Source organism: Melozone crissalis, unplaced genomic scaffold, assembly GCF_028551555.1.
Source record: "Melozone crissalis strain CALT ecotype California unplaced genomic scaffold, PUWL_Pcris_2 ptg000042l_1, whole genome shotgun sequence".
Classification (NCBI taxonomy): domain Eukaryota; kingdom Metazoa; phylum Chordata; class Aves; order Passeriformes; family Passerellidae; genus Melozone; species Melozone crissalis.
The window spans coordinates 54,403,471-54,424,967 of record NW_026535820.1 but is presented as its reverse complement, the minus strand read 5'-3'; the positions used below and the strand labels follow the sequence as shown (position 1 = coordinate 54,424,967).

The following is a 21,497-nucleotide window of genomic DNA, read 5'->3' as shown; positions in this document are numbered from 1 at the left end:
TTTAGAGAACCATTGCTTATACTTCCAAGTCAGTATTACAGACGTGCAAGTGCTAAAGTCTAAAATTTTATAATTTGAGGGAAACTCACTGCTTGCTTCTCATATAAGGGTGCCCCTTTATATCTTTTCATCAAGTCAGTTCCTTCTTAAATTGAAAGCATTCCATAAAACTCAGCCAGAATAACAAACTTCAGATGGAAATATTTTTCTATGTGGTTACAGTGCAGATAATTCAAGTGACAACAGAGTGACAGAAAGTGTCAAACAGACTTCACAACAGGTATGTATCACCCCATCTGCACTAAGAATATCTATACATGATTATACCCCTTTCTTTTCTTCATCTGTGCTGTTACCTGCTTTGAAAATTCAAGATAAAAAGTACAGTATCATACCCAGGTATTACTCAAAAGGAGTAGTTACTTTTCAAAAAGTAATGACAATTCTTGTAGGCCCCACAGAAATTTTTGTATATTACTGAGTCATTTTGCAATTAATGAAATGTACATCATTGATTTTATAAAAAAATATAAGCTGAATGACATTATAAGCAGGAATATCACCTTCCATTAAACAACTGTAATGGTAAATTGTGATCTAAGAATAACTACAGTGAAAAACGTGATATTTTCACCCATTTTGGCAAAGATAGGAAGACGTGTAGCAAATGCAGCAAATAATTGCTTTATACCCTAAAGAATGAAATTGTGTTTAATTCACTGAGTGCCTAATGCTCTAAGCTGTGCCAGGCAAATATTTTGTTTAAACTCTTCCATAAGATGCTATGTGAAAAAATGAATATATTATTATGTAATAAGACTGTACCATGAGACATTGATAATTACACTTGCACATAGAATCCTAAATCTGACATAAGCCTCTTTTTTTGCAATCCTACTTTTGAAAATGTTAACATTCTCAAAATTCAGGGTATTTAACACAATGAACAAAACATTTTGTCTTAAAGTACACATATTCCATTAACAGAATGATTTTATGGGTCCAGAGATGCATTTACCTTACGGTCTGGATAACATGTGTTAGCCACTGGCCAGAAAGTTCAGACTTCATCTCCCAGCCACCATACTGTCTTAATTCTCCTTCTCTGAGGCTGAATGGAAGCAAGGCTCCACGTATAAGTTTTACCAGAGAGTGCATAACTTCCTGAATCATTTTCTGCATCAGAAGAAGGGGAAGAAAAATCAAGGAAAAATCTCTACCAAGATGTTTAAGCAGCCATGTACCTGCTATATACAACAGGTAGAAATGTTAGATTTACAGGGGCTCCATATGGTAGAGAAGGGAGGAAAAGGAGGTATGAGGGTACACAAATTATTTAGGAAATCTTATTTTTCAAGGTGACACTAAAGTATCTTACCATGAAGGACAAATGAGAGAAATTAGGGTTCTCCTCACCACATCTCCCCCAACTACTTACCTTGAAATCATTTTGTCTTTGTCTAGCATTTTTCTTCGATCTTTCCATTTGGCCAGATTTTTCAGCAGTCTTGTGAAAATGAGAAAATTGAAAAGTGTAAGTATCTTATAACCACTGTTAAAATAATTCTGAAAAAGGGGGTTTCAAAGTGAAGAAGTGAAAACTGGTGAGCTTATGATGTAATTATAAAAATCAACTCAGGGCATTTCAGTAAGCAAAGATTATATATACCTCAACAAACTGTAGATAAGTACCCTTATGTTTAACTCTGAGGAAAAATGTGTGCTTAAGACAAAGTCAGAGACAAGCATAAGAGTAGCTCAAGCAGTACAAACTTCCTGAGGTTAAAGTTTTCTCACTGCAGTGTTAGTGAGATCTAAAACATATACAGTCAATTTTTGCATCAAGTTCACATGAAGAAACTGTATTTTTTTAGTATGGAAGCTGACCAGAGAAAAACATCAATGTGAAGTGGGAGACAAATTTTGGAATGAAGGCAATTTGGAAATGTATGATGTGAAGGGGAGGGCTGCAGGGTTTTTGTTTAGTTTAGGAACTGTATTTTGTAACAATGCTCTTTAAATAATTCAGCTAATTAGAAAAGAGACTGCAAAATAAGCAGCACCTTTATTGTCACATCTTTGAGAACAGCGGAACATGAGTACACTTTGCATGAGACAGTTACAGTTGAAGAAAAACATGATTTGACTAATAGTCTTCCTGTTTGTAGTTCTACCCTTCTGTGAAGAGTACTGAGATCTCAGTAAAATACATTGAAAAAGTAATTTCAAATCCTAAGCGAAGCGCAGGTGAATTTTATACTTAGAAAATCGACTATTTTATGTTTGTACAGCAACATCTACTGGACAACAAGTGCAATAACATGATAGAAGTGTCCTCAAAGACAATCAGTTTACTTGCAAATGATTAATTTCAAATGCTGTGTTTTTCAAAATCTTTCTTTAGTTAAAGCATTTAAGATTTTTTAAAATAAAATAAATAATTCAAAGTGAGCAAAAATTAGAGAAAAATCAAACTGCTTAGCAGTTTTGGAAAATACATAGCTATTAAACTCTTGTATGTTAAAGCTCTGAATTATACCATTTCAGACAAGGAGAACAACCTTCAAATTATTGCTGTATTTAATTCCTACTTCCCTCTTCTAAAGCATTAAAAAGAAATTAAGTTGTATTCCTTGAAACTTCAGATAGCAACTTTAAATTCACACTGGTTTACAGCTGGATTAAACAGAGAAATTCATAGATCCTTGATACAATTTTTTTTTTTTCAGTGGTTTTGCTGAAGACCAGTCTTAAACCTTTCCTGCACAGACAGACCAAAACTATCTTGTGGTAAGATCGACGGTTACTACTCACATTTGTGACTTCACCTAGAGTGATTCAAAGAACACAACTTTTCAAACTGTTGAAATACCACACACATCTTAACTGACAATATTTTAAGGCATGCAGCTAATCTTTCAGAGCTAAAAAGAACCCCATCCCTGGCAAAACCCTACACACTAAACAAAATAAAATCCATCTTGAAATGCATATGTGGAGATTTTCTTTCTACATTTTTTAAATGTCTTGAAGACTTAAATAAGCTAACTGAAATAACCCTGTATACAATTTTCTATAGGATGTTTCTTAAAAAAAAGCAGCAATTGCCTTGCTTCCTGAATGATGATATATACCATGCAACACGGTAAAAGAATTTTCTTCGTGGACAACTAAAATTTGTACTGTTTCTGACAGCAAAACACAAACTTTCAGTCTTGGATGCACTGTGATGACAGATACTCTTAGGTGCTCTACAAGTCTTCCAGCTTATACCACCCCCTCCTTGCATTCATCCTGAATTGACTGTGGCATGCAGAGCACACAGGAGGAATGGATTCCTTCCTATCTCCCCAAGAACTTGTTGGGCTTCTGTAAGGATCAAAGGAGTGGAAGAAATCAAATCTATGGGGATTCATTTCCCAGAAGTTCAGAATTAGGCCCAGACATAGAAGAACATATGTACCTTACAGACCAACAAAACTACCTCTTCTGTTTTTTTAATATATTGAAACAATGTTTTGTTCAGGCAAGACAGAGGATCACTACATTTTCCACTTGCAGTCATGTCCATGAGCAGGACTCCTTAACCTTGTTTACAGTTCAAGTCTTCATTTCTCTAGAAACTGCTTTCTATTTCATTGTACACAGGAAAAAAAAATCACAGTAAACTTAACAGGTGAATTAGTAAAGTTTAATTTTCAATAGTACTGGTGTCAAAAAGAAAGGTTGACATTTCCCTCATGAAATAAATTATTTTTGTGAAAGTCAACAGTACTAAGGTTTATTCTTGGTTTTACTTCCTGCACTGAACATTAGATGTATATGTCATGTCTTTCTTTTGATTTTTATAATGTAAAATGAGGATCACACCTAGCATCTATGTCACTGAAGCTATAATGCTCTGTACATTGTGTTCAACATGTAAAGGGCTATAGTATCTATTAGTATCATCATATGAGAATAGTATATTGATTTATAAACAGCAGCAATAGATAGAGAAATTAATTCTTTGGAAAATAAGAACAAAAGCTTCCAAATGTTCTTTCTCAAAGGCTTTTGTTTTTCATACTAAAGCTGCAAAAAATAGTAGATAGACATGATGACTTCAGAATTTAAACACAGCAGAACACAGTATACAACAAATTAATTAATTTATAAAAAATTAATTTTGAGAGATACTCTTTCAAAATCTGTTAGAAGTGTGCATGTAAAAAGAGCATGTGTCATAAATCCTCACTTTTGCTTTTCCCCTTCCAAATCAGGATGATTAGGAAAAATCAGATCATCTGAGCAAGAAGGAGTACTAGCACAGGTAGCTGCAGCTGACTAATCTTCCAGACTAGACTCCCTATAATGTGTCTGTGAATTCTGCTAAGTGCCTTGGTTATTATGCATCTCTGATCTTGAACCTAACCTCACTTCCAAATACTTATAACTCAAGAAATGAGTACTCCTTTTCCAAAGAAAGGAAGCAATATTTTTTCTGTATGACTCTGCTTTTTACATATCTCTACCTTTCATGCAATGTGTTAATTCTTCAGATCACCAGTGAAGGGCCAGCTATGAGTAAGAGGTGAAAGTACTCAGATATTATTGAGTCCAGCAACTGGAACACAGACACAGCCACACACAATCCCCACTGTCTGAATTTAAGGTAATTCCACTGTATGCTTACGTTCTTTTAAAAAGAAAAATCTCTTACTAAAATAAGTCATTACTTCTACCAGTGAAATATTTCAAATATAATTATTATAGACCTTTGTTACTTTTAAGCCCTTTATATAGAAGAATCCATACCTCACTGAATAAACTTCCATTCACGTAGGAAACCCAGAGCTTCCAGAAGTTGGGCAGCTGACTTACAACAAGTTTTGTCAACTTTTCAACAAATACAACTTGCTGAGGAGCTTTGTATCGCCAAGCTAAAAGGGAGAGAGGGAATGGAAAAAGCAACATTAACATTTTAAAAAGTAACAAGAATGTACTACTAGCTTGTTGCTCCACTGTATTTCACAAGTGACTATACACTATATATAAAACCTTTGGAGTAAAAATAAAAGAATTTAAACCCTAGTCCAAACACGTGTACACAACCTGTACACATACAGGCTCTTTCTTCTCCTCTTGTATGCTTACAAGGTGCCAGCACTATGGCAGTATCTACAGAATAGCTCCCCTTGTGGGAGTATCTAAGAAAACCCACCTAAAAATCCATTCAGACAGTCTTCTGTCTTCAAAACACTTTAAAATGTAAGGTAACATCAAAGTAACCAAGACATTATAAAAGTTTCAAATGAAGTCTTGGCAACAGATGACTTTTTTCAGTTTCCCCTCCAATGGGTGAAAGGGGGTAAAGAGAAAGCTGAACAGAGGCAGATGTAGTCATTAACACAGAAAATAAAGGAGACTTCGTGAAATACTCTTCTATAATCATCTATGTTCTCCATTGAAACCATCATGATTACAGTGGTTTAACAAAACAGGGTATCAGCACAACAGAGATAAGAGACTTGTATTTCAGTTCAGGAACTACAGTCTGCCTTGGAACACATGGACAAAGAAATCGTATATTTTTTGAAAAACCTCAAAACAAATCACCAAAGCCCACAAAACACTTTAAAATGACACGTTTGTTGATGTGGTGTTTTTTTTTTATGTATAAACTCAGGTCTTGTACAAATGATACATTTAAGAATATGATATCAGCCTATGTAACACTGTGGAAATACAGAAAAATGTTGCATGAAGTAGCACTTTTTATATCTACTTTGCTACAGAATGTTGCCTACACACAACAGGAATTCACGAGTTAGGCAAAACCAGCTGCCCAATAGCCCATTACATACTAGTGGGCTTCACCAGAGCCTCACTGTTTTATTGTGTTGGTAGACAGTCTTGAATCTCCTTGAAGTACAGCTTGCCTTCAGCAGCTTCCATTTCTTGAGGTGTGGATGATGTATTGCTCCACTTCTTTACTGGAGAATAGAACATCTGCCCTACCCATTTCTTCTTATGGCCAAAAAGTTTAGGCATTTTGAATTAGTATTTGAAAATAAAATCATAATGGAAGTCCAATATTTGGAAAGAGGGTCTGACATAACTCAAGTGCAACTATGCTGAGAGTGGTATATCTGTTTAGGAGGCATGGAAACATCAAAGCTCTACTAGAAAAGCTCCTAGTGTGGACACAGATAAGATACTTTCACCAGCTTGGTTATGACTGCCAGAGAACTGGTCTAAACTCAGTGGCAGAAAAAGTTTCATTAACAAGCTGTGACAATGCCAGGAAGCTGTGTCAACAGAGCTATAGCAGCAGAGGCTCTGGAACTTCTACAGACCCCAACTTCTAATGAAAAAAATTCAGTTCTTTTGAGAAACCACTTAATCTTTGCCAAAAGCTCCAGTATCAATCCAAGGTTATAACCAGGGATGTCTATTGGTAACTGGCAACATACTGGCAAGATTTACTTCATCTCTGAAATTATTTTCCCCTTGAGGAAGCATATTTCAGGCTTAGTCCCAAGCCTGCAGACAGCAGATACCTATTTGAATAAGCTACTGCACATCATATCAAAAGTTTATGGCCATAAATTCAGGATATTTTTACTTTGTTACAAGAGAAAGCTCCAATCTATATCTTATTCCATTGATTTTATTATAATCTCTGCTATACCATTCTAAAGAGGAAACTAGAGCTATTGCCTATTGTTTACATATTCTCATGAACATATGCTCAAGCAAGAGCTGAATGTTACTTGAACACTGCAGTTTTGAGTTCATAGTAATTTATTTAATCAATGTCTTGGACAATCACTGTCAAACACATTGGAGAAAAAAAAGCTCCAAACACACCAAATCACAAAAAAAGCCCAGAGATGCCATTCCCTAATTTCACCAAAGACTAAAAAGATCCACAAACAAACTGAAGACAGAACACAGCACATTTGGAATGGCAGCTCTTGCACAGGCATCCTAAATTGTAGGTTTGCTTTGTCTCTCCACTCAGAAAAGAACAAGCATGGCAGAGTTATCAGTGGTCATGTGCATCTAAGCACCAAGGAACTCAAGTCAGAGGCACCTATTATTGGGATGGATTATTAAAGTGCTCCAATTCTCCAGTTTTCCTTTGAATCTTGGTATAAATGGGTGTCTACAGAATATACAAAACTTACTGAAATTTTACCTTTTTCAGTTTCTAAAAGGTAACAGATCTATAAGTAAGACTTTAAAAGTAAAATAACTGAAGTGGAATTGTCAGTCGTATATGCAATTAAATCCCTGCTCATGCAAAAGAATTCAAACAACTTAAAAATAAACTGGATTTTGGGTGTTGCTTGCTACATTAAGTGTGGTATTCATATTGTTAGTGGATGGCATTCAAAAACAACCAGCAATTTAGTGTTTTGCTTTGTAACACTTGTTAATCACCTCCATGCAAGGCTTTAGGCTGAGAAATGACAAGGGTAACAACAGTAAGACAGCTATTTCAGTAAGGAATGATCTATTCTGTGAAAAGCATGTTTTCTGTCTCCTGTGATGTCATCACTGAAAGATTCCTGAGAAGAAGTTGTTTGGACAAGGGTATTGATGACAAAACACAGAAGGCCTCAGCAGGTTGTGGAGAGACAGACTGCTTGAGCTTAGTCAAACATTTTGTTTCCCTTTTTGGGTTTAAAGAATCAGAGAGCCAGATATGTGAAGACAGAGAAGGTGCAATTGCAAAGAGAACCATCTTAGCAAACACACACAAAAGGTATAACAAGCAAAATGTAGTAGGTAGTAGGTGGCCATGCATGCAGGAGAAAAGATCTGGTCTTGTAGAAAAAAATACTTTTACTACTTTAGCTACATTCTAAGAAGCAAACCTTGAACTTGAATTTTATGAACTGCTCTTTGCTTGCAGAAAACATGGAGGACTTCTTCAGTAAGCAACAATGGTATATAAGAAGAAAGAATTGTATTTTGTAACAATTCAAAACAAACACACAGTATGTGGGTTTTTGTTTGGGCTTTTTGACTACACCACAGAGTGGACAGTGGGGCCTGCACCTTTTTTTTTTCAAATAGAACAGATGCCTACCATCATCACGGGCAGACTGAAAGCTGCTGCCCCTTTTCAGTGACGCAGTTTGACTGAGATGGCCGATGGGCGATGGACGCACATCACTGTCCAGGTCCAGCATGGGGCTGTGAAGCAATGCACTGCCTGGGGAGAGGGGAAAAACCCAAAAGTTAGGATAATTTTGCACATCAGCTGACATGAATGTGCATGCTGCATGTGGAATTCTAATTTAATTCCGTGATACAAATGTTATCTTCCAAAAACATTCTTTATTTAGACTCTCAGTTCATCTGTATCAATGTTATTCAATACCACCACTACCGACTCCTGTAGCAAAGCCAAAACCACAAGTACCATGGGGAAAATGCCATTCTTTGAACTGTATCTTTCTCTGTTTATAATTAATGCCCTACAACTAACAGGTAAATTAACAAGTTGCTTGAAAGCCATGGAAAAAAATGTATTTATGCCATTAATGACATTGCCTATGCTTTTTTTCTGGTGTATGTCCTAAACACACTTTTCAACAGCAAAAGTTTCTTTTGTGTCTAGCTGAAGCAGTTAAAGACAGAATGTTCAACTATTACTTAGCTGTTTTGCCTCTAAGAAGTTCAGGTAGAGAGAATCCATCCATCAGAATCAGAGGAACTTATGGCACGTTTCCTTTGTAAATGTTCTTATTCATACATAACTACAAACCCACAAAATATTTTCCAGTGTATCAAACATTTTTTTTTTTTACTTTGGGTGCCTGTCCACATGTAGGTCCCTATTCACAAGTCTAAGTAAAGGTCTTATCTGATGGAGGTAGATACTTGGAGTCTAACATGCATTTTGAAAAACAGTCATATAAGAAAAATAAGAGGATTATGATAATTTTTTAATGTACTGTGACACTGCCAATAACTTTTTAAAAGTCTAAATTGCTGCTTTATGCATTTCACCTTATAGAGACATTTCTGAAAGTAGTCATTAAAAATTACTTCAGCATTGCTCAACTGAGCTGTAACAAGTAAACTTAAAATCAATCAAAATTCCCAGAATTATACAACATCCTAGGTTGTAAAGGACCTCAGAAGACCATTTAGTCCAACCTTTCATGGGAAAGGGGGCCAGGGTGAGATTATCTAGCACTCTGTCCAGTTCACTGTTGAAAACCTCCAGTGATGGCAGCTTTACAATGTCACTGGGAAGCTTACTTCAGTGATTGATTGTTCTCAAGGCAAAAAAATATTTTCTAATACTGAGATGAAACCGTCCCTGGTAATTAATCCTGAATTTTGTAGTGAGACTCTCAGCATCTGAGTTTATACTGTTGCTCTTTTCCATTGATACCTATATTCACTTAAAATAACAACAAGGTCACAGAGGATGACCACCAGCTGTAACACTGAAATACTCAGATTCAGGAGTAACACAAAGCAAAAACTATTCAAAGCACATTTATTTTAGTGTCAGAGCAGCATGGCAGAAAAGATACACCTAATCCTTTTAACAGCTGGGGCTTAAAGAGCAATATAAAGTATTGTGAAACTTATCACAAACTTCCAATAGGTGACAGTATTGGGTTTCAGTTCATTTTGAAAGAAGTTCTTTCTCTTATAATTCTTTAAAGGCTTTTAAAGAAATTTCCTATGGCCTTTCACAGCAGCATTATCATTACCAAAATAACTGTCAGTTCTTCTACTCATCATCTTACAGTTCATAGTATAGGACACATAAGTAAATAGATCCGATGTGCTACATCACTCACAATTGTGATTGACACACTGTATTTACTGACTCAGCCTCCCTGCCTGCAGGCTGTGCTATGATTCTGTTCACTGCATAACTCCTACACCACTTATTAAACACAGCTCATCTTTATCAGCTTTAAAACTGATGAGTTTTCAGCAACACAGAATCTGCTGCAGTGATTTAGGTGGATTATCCACCGTCACCACAGACAAGATCTACAGTATGTTCTACAGTATGTAGATCTTGTTCAAGAGTTTGAACAAGAATTTGTGGAAAGATTTTCCCTTTTGAAAGAATTTAAAATGCACAATAATGAAAAAGCAAAAAACCAAAGCTCTGCAGTAATCAGCATCCAGGGAAACAATCCAGCCATCTTACAGAATTAAGTAAAACCAAAACAAATTAATTCCTCTTCAGATTTAAAAAAATAAATATAAATATTCATTATCTTACAGAAATTCTACACCGAATGAAAAGAAAATTGTAGAAAACCCTGAAAAAATTTAAGTGTCTCACACAATTCCTGGGATTTCAGGAACATTTGAGTGAGATTGAACATATTTGCATTTTATTTGAAAAAAAAAAAAGAAAGTATGTCAAGAAGGCTGAATCAAAATTGTCACAGGCATTGCTATTTAAAACATATTTTATTAAAAAATAAAAAAAAACACTGGCAAGAGTGTAGCAGCATTATTTTCACAAAAAATACAACAAAAAATTCCTCTGATCTCTCTGCATACAATTTAAGTTCTCAGATTTCAGACAGCATGTTAATATAAAGAATGCCTTGTAAACAGATGGTCTCTAAATATGACAGTGCCAATTAAACCTCAGAATTAAGAAAAACAGACACTGACTAAAACACCTTAATGTGAATTAGCTCAATTAAAAACACTTGCTTGAGGTAACTGTATTGGTGCTGATGCACTAAGCCCATGCAGTCTGAATGGTTTATATATTCACCATGTAACAGAAAACATGTAAAAAATACTCTCTTGTTCCACCAGAAAAACCACATCATCAGTTTGCTGGCATACCAGGAAAAGAAAGTTTAACATGAACTAATTTCTTTATTGGTTGTCTAGCATTACAAGCAAGTATAACACAGCAGCAGGGAACTACAACAGTACATATACCCTCAGGACTAATAACCATCTGGACTACATTAGCAAAGCTGATCTTGCTCTCACCCTACCAGAAGATAGCGCATGAAGACTGCACACTAACACATAAATCTTGTAAAAAACAGTGAGAGCTAACTTACAAACAATTTTTCTCCTATCCCAAGTCGTTCCCTCTCTGGAGCCAGCAGCTTAAATTTAGCAGCATAATGCAATACAATGAATTAATAGTAGTATGGACTGGAGACTATAATATTTATAAACCTAAATAAACTAACCAAATACTAATTTACTGCCCACTCAGTATTTGATTTGTGTATTTTTACATTCCTAGATCCTGAATGTAGGACAGCAACAATGCAAAGTTTTGAGAAAGTAACTTTTTACTGTGCTAACAGGTTTCAAGAAGTATAAACAACATGAAAAAAAATTCCCAGTAGATCCTTACTTTTAAAAAATACACTGCATCTTTGAAGCTACAAAAGTACTTTTTTCCAAAATACAGCATCTGCATGGAGCATTATCTGTGAGAGACTCCAGTGCCAAGTGTATATTTAACCAAGGAAACATAGGAAAAGATTATCTTCTTCTACCAAGCAGTAATGACGAAACAGAAGTATAATTAATGGCTTATTACATTTACAATTATATAATCATATAAAGATCAAATATGAAGTTTTAAGGACTTCAGTGCTGCTTTAATTTTATTTTTTTAAAGGATTTTTGTGGGTTTCAACTTTTTGTGCACTGATATTTTGAAGGTGTGCATTCAGAGGCTATGTGAAATAAAAATGTTTCAGTGGTTTTGTTCACTTCTCTTCTGTTCTAGTGCAGTAAGATCTCACCAAAATAAGAATCTAAAGAACACAGTAAAAGTACAGTTCTTTTTGATATTATTTCTCTAACTCTCTGTAAATCAAAAGCCACCTGCACTGAAGGTTTATCATACTATAGGTTCCTACAGTATCAAACAACCAGTACAGTACAAACTTCGACACCATTTTTTGGATTGTTACCTGCAAGCTCTTGGCAAGCAGTGTGTTACAACCTCCATTAAAAAGACAACTGAAAAGAAATTTGCCTAAAATAAATTTTTCAATGATATGCAAACCAGTCAATGATTTAAAATTTTAAAACCTGTTTTACCTTCATATTCCTAAATTATTACCAAACTGAGTGTAAAAATTGTTCTGCAATATCCATTGCTCCACAGCTGCCTGGGTTTTTTCCCCCCTCTGAGGTCTGGTAGGCAGAGGTTTCTTGAAGGAGTCACAGATCTCTTGCCTCTCTCGATAATCCAGCCTCAGCCACTCTGCAATTCTGCCAGCCCAGTGTATCAATTACATGACTTCCAGTAAAGATTTTTACAAAAGCTACTGGTGATCAGGGGATTAATATTGTGCCAGTACTTCCTTCAGGGACAAAGAAAATTGTTAACAAGTGACCAATCTTAGATTAAGTAATTTTTAAGTGAGATTTTCCATGTTAAGTCAAATGGCAGTCATTACACAGACTTGCTCATATACAACATGTACATGTACATACAACACATACATGACGTATATGAGCAAGAATAATTAAAACAAAAAAAGACCCGACAAGATGTGCAACCAGGTGAACACAGCTACTCTGTTTTCCTACCCATTATGTATCTTACAGTGAATTTTCTCACAGGCTACAATAGCAAGGAAGGCTGATCTGCAGCCTCCTGGCTCTCTGAAGGGCGGCAGACTTCCTCACCAGCCTCAAACACCTTTGAACACTTTTTCCTGTGCACAGCGGGCCCTTGTCCTGTGCTACAGCCTGACCACCCACTGTTGCTTGTTGACCAAACACACAGTGCCTGGAGCTGCACCGACACAACCAGGATAAGATTCCTTTCAAGGACACCGTGGTGAGAATTTCCATTTGGCTAGGCTGGAAATCAGGCAAGCAGCAGAAATTACTGAAAAATTAACCTGCTTAGCAGATGAATAATATTTACTATTATTATTATTCAGCAGATGAATAGCAATTTTATTCTTTTTCTTAAGGTCTTTTTCTTTCTCACTTGACATTTTATAGCGATCAAGAAGAAAATGGATTGTTTTTCTAGAAAAGAGATGAGCATGGAAGATTAAAATTTATAGAAAAAATTGGTTTTGGGAGATATTTAGAAATGAATGCTTTTAAAAATCTTAAGGCTAGTCTTCATTACTGTAAATGTGTTTATAATGAAATTGTTTTTCAGTTTACTACAAAAAGGGTAACTGGGCCTATTCTAGTGGTGTTCTAAGTATTTCACAGCCTAAGGATATTCCATATTGTCAGCCCTTCAGACCAAAAAATTAGGAAACAAGAGCCAAGCATTCAAGTTCAGCAGATAAATAAAGATTACTTCATTTTACTATCTCCAGCAGACATTAAGATCATCAGCACTTCTGGAAAAACTCACTTTTCCTCCTGAAAAAGTACTGAAGACTGGAGCGGACACAAAGATAAAGTTCTGGCCACTGAAGAGTTTCATTCTATCTTCATTCATAATAATCTGTAAAATTTTGGTTTTAAGCTACCTGTGTTGCTTCTTAATCCCAATAGTTACTCTCTTTACAGTACTTTAATATTATTAAAATAGCACATAAAATAAGAATGCCCCCTGAACTTCTGAACATGCTGCATACTACTAAAATGTCTACATTACAGGAAACTTACAAATACAGGTAGTAAAGGAGGAAAATGAGTCTGCTATCCATTTTTGTACTGATCAATTTCTATTCTCACTTTTTTTTTTTTTAATTAATAACCCATTAAGGGTTTGCTTGACATCTGCTGTCAAAAGGGTATTTCTGCTATGGACAGGGGATGTGGTTTAGACATGAAATGGCTCCCAGCTGCAAGAATTCTTCTTCCAGATGTACAGTAAGCAAAGGCAATGGAAGAGAACCAGCTGCTAGGATAACAAATTGAAAAGGCCCTTTTGACACAAGCCTTGCCGGCCTGTCTGATCTAACAAAGATGGATCATTCATTGCAAGGTGAATAGAATCTCAGTGTGGCACAGAAAAAAAGAGCAACATGGTCAAGGCATCCATTTCTCTCTTTCACACCAAGTACAGCTGCTGTTACTCTGGCACAGAAAAACCCTGCAGAATTTTTTACAATATTTGGAGAGCTGAGCATCATACTCAATGCTGCAAAAATTATAGGTTTTTTTCAGCAACAAGAACTAAAAAAAAATTATAATGATTAAAAAAAATCACAAAGACTGTACTATTAGAGACTGTAGTATCATACTCCTGTTCGGAGAGCTAGGTCTACATTGGGAACTTTAATGGGTTGTGTATTATATATTTTGCAAATCAAAGGGCAGAAAGAAGATCACACTACAACCATGTCAATGTTTCCATTTACAGCTTTAGTTTCTAATCAGGTTAGCTATTAACAGGTAGCTTATTTTCAATAATATTACATGAAATCTCAAAGATTTGCATCACAAATGAGTGATTTAGGTCACTCAAATCACCATCAAAGGTATTGGCAAAAGTGGTTTTAATAAGAATTTGTAGGAGTGAGACTTGACAAAGTTTGCAACAACCTGTTAAGAAATTAAAGATTTTCCAGCTAGTTTAATTATAACTGGATGGCAGTTCATACCCATTTTAGTTCAAAGGATCATGAAACCTACTAAGCCACTATTAAAGTCTAAGCAAATAACCACTGGCCACACAGAAAATAGTCTTAACCTCCACAGCTTCTATCCCTTATACTTGCATGAAGAATCCCATTGCTTAACTCCTTTTGGCTATCTGCCCGGTGCCTCAGGAAAATTTTAAACTAAACCTCATTTATTTACATTTATTTTCATGTCATCTTATGTCATTATGTTCTCCATGTTTCCTGCACTCCAACAAATCTGGGAAGCATAAACCGTAGTGAAAAATTACAATTATGATTTAATTATAAATTGCCAAGTATAGTTGCAATTTAAAAATACGTAAAATCTTAACTGAAGGAAACCATTTAGTATCCAGGTACCAGATCTGAAAGTCCCTAGATGTCTACAAATCATAAGATCATATGTCAAAAGCAGCAATTTGGGCTTTAGCCAAGACAAGGCATAAAATACCAGCACAAATCAGTTTACTATTAAAATATTTCTTACTAGAAATCTAATAAATACACTTTTGGGTGAGCATATGATTTTTCAATGGCTTGAAAAAACACTCTTTTTCCATTTCTTTTCTGTCTCATGCATCTCCTTAACATATCTACATACTAAACAACAGCAGCAACCTGGCTTGACCTACTCAAAGTCCTCCCAGTGGACAGAACAGTGGGATATGACTAGATAGATAACACTAATTAATCTATGCTTTAGGAGAACTTCATAACAAAAGTTTCAAAAACAACAAAGGAGCACAACTGCCTATTCCATGAGTAAGGCAGATAGCATTTTAAGTTTTCTATTTAATGCAATAAATCCATATATTTAGAAGCACTACTATATAAGCAGAGCCAGAGCTCTAGCCAATTACACATGGGTCCCACATCTACAGCTGCACCTTTAATTAAAGAATCTGACCATCAGAGAAGCAGGAGAATGCAACAAAGACGGGAGCAAGGGAGCTTAATGATTCTGGCATCCCCTGTACTGCCTCACTATGCTTTTGGCAATGCTGTTTGGTCTCTGTCCTGGCTACTTATCCTTCTGCACAGGAGGAATTGTGATCTGCTCTCTTATCTGCACTTCTACTCACTCCTTAAAACATGTGGGCTTGGAATCAAGCAGTTTCTCACAATACAAACATCCCATGCCTGCATTTTTTTTGCCTCATAAATGAGGAAGGTCTGCTATAGCAAGAAACAGATAGGCTAAAGGCAATGATGGGCGAGTAACAACAGTCATATTTTAGCACATAATGAAACATTAATCTACATAACGCAAGATTAATCAGCAAACCAACAGGGTTGTTTAGACTGAGGGGAAACACTACATCCATGCACATACAGAGTTATTCCTCAAGGGAAATAATACACTCCAAAATGCTGCTGTGAAGTACTTCATACACAGGACTTGAGAGAATTCCCCATCCTACTTGTACCCATTGAAATAAATGCAACTAATTAACTAATGATCAAATTGTAATAGATGATCAATGTCTATTAAAATCAAAGAAAATATTCAATTAAACAATTTGCTGTTGGCAGTTGTCAGCTACTTAAATCACAATGCCAATTATTTGACAAAGCTTAGCACAGCTGGAAATGCTCTCAGTATTTGGAAATAATACTAACACAAATTGGATTAACTGGAAACAGACAGTATTGGAAACACACAAGATTTCTGCTGACCCCTGAAATAAAATATGAGAAAGAACTCCAGGATCATTACAGTCATGTAAACTTGCCACGGTTTCTTCTTTCAGGTTGTGTCAGAAACTGCACCATGATAAGATATTAAATGATACTTTGCACATCTAGGACATAACTCCAATTGCTGAGTATTTCTTACAAAATGGAGTTCATCTCTAGTAATATACAAGCTCAGAGGTTTGTTTTAAAAAAAATCTGTGATAGTAGTGAAGGATTCACACTTAGATCAAAAATACATACCTCGTTATCAACCTAAAACAAACATGTATTTAAATATATCTTTAATACACAAAGTTCTGATAGCACATTGCAATACCTTGGCATCTAAATTAGCTCCCTCCTGTCCTTCAATTTGGAGATCCTTGGAAGTTATTAACAAGAACACAATTGTGAGGTGAGGACCCTAGAGAGGATGTAGAAAACTAGACTGACTTCTTGTCAGTACTGGGGATTTTTCCTGACTGCCATTATTATTGTTCTGGATAAGGCAAAATCTCTTACAGACAACAGGAGAAGATGCTATTTCTATATAAGAAAATGAAATTATTTCAGTTGTAATGACTAATGTGTCAGCCTTCCTGTTGTGTGGAGACAACTGGAACAATTTTGTCTCATGTAATACAGTGTTGACTTGTACTAGTGACTAAATTTGGAGTAAGTTCTTGAATTTACTTAGGATTGTGTTTTAGCTTGTTTAACAAATAACTGCAGTGTAAGCCTTCCCTTCCTGAATACATCACGGCCAGTAAGTAAAATCTTTTAGAATATTTGCAGTTTGACAATCATCTGCAAAAATCCTGTCCAGAATGTCTAATGGTTTAAAAAACCCCAGCCATATCCAGGTAAGAAAAGCAGACACTTTGTCTAATTCAAAACCTATTTAAAGTAGAAAAAGTCATGTGTAATGACTCAGAGCACAGTTCTCCTTTCAAAACTAATAAAATAGTAGCAAAATACTTTGGCAAAAGCTCAGCTGAAAGGTGAAAAATTTCACAGAAATGTAAAAATAGATACAATCTGCTACTGAGGTTTAAGTTTACTATGCCGAAAAGTTTTGACTCAATCAGTTTGAACCCACAGATTCAGTTGGCAAAAGAACGCAGGTAAGAATAGCCAGAAATGGCTGGTATGCCCAAGGTAGAACTGTAATTGCTGTCTGCTTGTTTCAGCATTCATAATATGAAAACTGCCATTTGCTAGAAACAATGGAAACCTATTCTTTTCGTAAGAATACCAGTCTTATGATCCATCTCCTCCCCCAAATGCTCGATAAACAAAAAACTAAATATTTTTTTTGAAGCATGTGTTAAGTGGATGACTTATATGCTTGAAAATTTATTATAATTTTATCTTAAAAAGGGCCTAGGAATTTATGAACCTATAAATAACATTTCTAACTTGTTTGAGCTGATTAGATCCCACAGTCTTGCATAACCAAATTGAGCAAATCTCCACACCTTCCCTGTTTGAAAAGCATACACCTATGAAAGTAGACTAAAATGCATGCCGTGCCTCTGATCACAACCAGCATTGTTCTACTTGGCAGTTAAAACCAATCCTTCCGAATTCTCTTTTTTCTGTCTCCTACCTGGTGCATGCCAAAATTAAACATCTGTGGAAAATTAAAATCATGCTCAGTGACTTTCCTTTGTCCTACTAGATACTAAGTGAGAAATTCAATCAGCTAGGATTGATTCTTGAGTATTTTAAAATCTGTACAAAAAACTATTACCAATGGAACACCACATAGAAGGCTGGAAAAAAATGATTGGCATTCAATGAGCTGTTAGCATTTATTTCATACATGCACAAAACATTAACTATTGATACGTGCATTTGCTGGGCATTCAAGTTATTTAACTTCCCTCTTCTGTGAGTCAAACAAAACTGTATCATAATGGCCCCTCTGACATGATGGCTGAGGAAAGCAGTTTTGTTGCAAGAAAAATACCAAACATGTAGAGATTTTTCAAAATAAATATAGGAATGTTGACACTTTTTCCACTCATTCACTGGAGCCTGCATAGCAGAATTACAGAGACTACTAAAACAAAAATATCAAGCACTAAGTATCATCATGCATCTATTTGCCTTGCTAAAAAATGGAAAATGGTCATACAAAATTTTTTAAGTGAAAGAAGAAAGAAGCTTCAAATTATTAACCATGGCTGTTTTCACAAGTGAGTTTTGCTCTTGATGTTGTGAGGCTGGTGGCAGTGCCTCATGAGGGCTTTTGACAAGGAAAGAAGATGGGGTTTGGAAACATTGTAAATTTTGATCAAGATACCTGGAAAACAGTGTGGCATTCCAGCTGGCTCCACAGCACTTCACACTGTGTAGTAGAACAACGATGGTCTGTGCACACTTTTAAGCTAAAACTTACTGACATTGCTGTCACAAGTGATGCATCCTGTGAACTCCTTATCTCATGTCACAACGTGTGCAAGAGAGAGTTAAAGCCTCTGCAGAAAATTTACAGCACATTTCTACAGCAGTTCCAACTCAGTAAAACTGTTGTGGTTTCTCAGAAAAAAAAAAGAAACCTTATTTGGCTTGGGATATGCATGCACTAACACTAAACATGGGAGTTACCTGTAAGCCAAGGGATGCCAGATTCCAATATGCCTATTCATTTCAGAACTGGCAGCAAACTCTGTAAGACTTCTTAAGAAACAAGGTACTGCTTCTATGTCCTAATTTGAAAATCCAGTTTTCAGATTTTACTACTAGAAATGTCAGGCCAGCAGCCTTCCACCTGCTGGAAGGCTTTTCATACTTATACATTGTGATAGATCTTGTTAATTTGTAGCTAAATTGCAGCAACACCTGCAAGCAATACCTAAACATTTCTTTGAGGAGCAACGTTGTCAAAGACAGAATATAACTATGTATTCATATCGGTCTAAATAACAACTTTGCCTAAATATCCCTTTTGTCCAGCTCCCAGGTCTGTGCAGATTCAGTGCAATCTGAATTTTGAAACTGCACACAAAGAAGAAGAGGACTCCATAATATCATTCACTACATGTCAAGGAATTAAGCATTATTCCACTGTGCCCCAATATCCCAGGTATCCATATATTAACGGAATATCTTGTGACAAAGTAATCTAACCAGCAGATTCACAGAACAATCCAAACTTGATATGACCGCAAAGAAATGTTTCAAGAGAACAGTAAACCATGGATAAATGACTGAAAATGAATGCTTTTCCCATGTATAGAGCTTAAAAGTTATAAATTAAGCAAAAAGAAAACTCCAACTGCTGTTTTGTGTTTATAACAGAATAAAGAAAAAAATTAAGTCAGTATTTGGCTTTGTAAAAAGCTACCTAAATTGATGGGGAAAACCTAAAATATCCTCTGAACACTAGAATCAAATAAAAGGCAATGACAAATTCCTACATGTCAATGTGTATATATATACATATATCCATATATAAAGATAAAATAAAAATGTATCCTTGCCTTTTTGTTCTTTAACATAGCTCTCCTTACAGTTGTGCATGAGCTGCAGAATCCACTGATGTTGAGCACCAATGCACTGCCAAGCTGGGTCCCCAGGTGCATGAAGATCAGAAAGATATCTGTAAAATCCAGTCCAAAAATCACAGTTCTGACTTGACACACTGAAGGCCTCATTAAAACAGACTAAGCATGTACTAAGAAATACTTGTACTTTTTTTACATAATTTTAAAAATTCAAGAATATGTATTAAGATATGCTCACATCCACTGCAAACAGAAGTTTTGCATTTGCCCTTCTTCAATTAGTAAGGAAAAATTCCACCAAAAAATTTATAGATAAAAAACTCTTTAATATCATATTAATATGCATTTCCAGTTATGTCTCTAGTAGAGTATGCAGGAAACCAAACTCTTAATCTGCAAGGTTGCAGTTTAGTGCTCCAGATTTGAGGGCAAATAGTGATGGCATCTCAAGTATATAAAATATAGTATTTTTCTTCCAATTGATATTATATGATTGTATCATCATGTAATTTTAACAAGTAATTACAGAAGGAATTAATTTCTGGCAGCTCATTAATTTTAGCACATGCATGCACAAACATATGTAAATCAAGCTCCTGGGCTCTTCACTTATTTTGGGCTGGTGGTTTTTAGTCCACGCACAGTCTGAAAAAAAAGAAGTGAGGGAGATAACAAAAAGGATTGTGGCTTCTAAATTGCAGAAGCAAAATACTGTTTGTCTTTAGGGAGAGAGGAGCATTAGAAGCCAGCTGTTGTGATTTCGAAAAGAACACAAAAAGAATGTGTCTCATGTATGGCATTCAAGACTATCTGACAACAGGACTTCTAAAAGAGTATTTTCAAAAAGTGCTGGCTGCTCTACTGTTTGAGGCACTCTTATATTTTGCATGAATGAGACTCAGGACAGATTAAAAAAAGCCAAGATGCTTAAGGTGAACTATACTGATAAATTATCTTAAGCAGCGCAGGGAATGTTCACTCCCTCACAAAAACTGTTTTACTACAATAATACCTAATGTTAATTAGGACTATGTTGAATTCTGTCTTCTTTGACGAAAGTCTGCAGCATTTGAAGAAAAAATAAACTGTCAAAGTAGGACTGGTTGGATGGATGAGAAAATTATACAACTAACCATTTTGACAGGGTGATATTTATAAATTATGAGCTCAAGTCCTTTTCAGTGTTACAGGGGACTTTAGTCTTAGGCACAAAACTAAAAAAAGTATTACCACTGGTCTTGAAATACGTACATCTACTTGGATGCTAAGGGCTATGGTAAACTATTTCTGAACAGTATAAAATAATTACCAGTGTGAATACTCTAATACAATGAGAGGAAAATATGAATTGAAGCCCATTTATAAACATTAAACATCTAAAGTAGAAAACCACAGTAGGTAGTTTTTTAGGTCTTGGTCAGCCTTCAACTTCAGAGAAATACAAAAAAAGTGTATCAAGGAAGAAAAAACCCTCATAAAAAGGGCAGGATTTATGCAAACTATTTTACAATTTGGATTTTGTTAGTTTCATTTTTGCTGAAGTCCCCTGAAGAAAATCTACTTCATACCTTGCATTCAGAAAATTTACACTTATATACCCATGTATACTTAGAATAGTGAAACCAATTTAACAATTTTGTCAGCTGGGATTCTCTTGATTCATTAGAACTGAATCATTCCACATTCATGCACTCCCTGCTCTGCCTTATTATACTTCTACATGCAGAATACATTT

At 35.5% G+C, this 21,497-nt stretch overlaps 1 protein-coding gene across 2 annotated transcripts in view; it reads right to left on the bottom strand.

Annotated features, from left to right (window-relative positions):
* EXOC2 (exocyst complex component 2) overlaps positions 1 to 21,497 on the bottom strand; it is a 125,346-nt gene that overhangs the window by 51,099 nt on the left and 52,750 nt on the right. For both annotated transcript variants that reach the window (XM_054284963.1, XM_054284964.1), the window contains exons 11-15: positions 19,739 to 19,857; positions 8,081 to 8,206; positions 4,798 to 4,922; positions 1,439 to 1,507; positions 1,019 to 1,176 (exon numbers count right to left, since the gene is read on the bottom strand). In XM_054284963.1, coding sequence (XP_054140938.1) covers positions 1,019 to 1,176; positions 1,439 to 1,507; positions 4,798 to 4,922; positions 8,081 to 8,206; positions 19,739 to 19,857 — 597 coding nt within the window. The remainder of the gene's footprint in view (positions 1 to 1,018; positions 1,177 to 1,438; positions 1,508 to 4,797; positions 4,923 to 8,080; positions 8,207 to 19,738; positions 19,858 to 21,497) is intronic.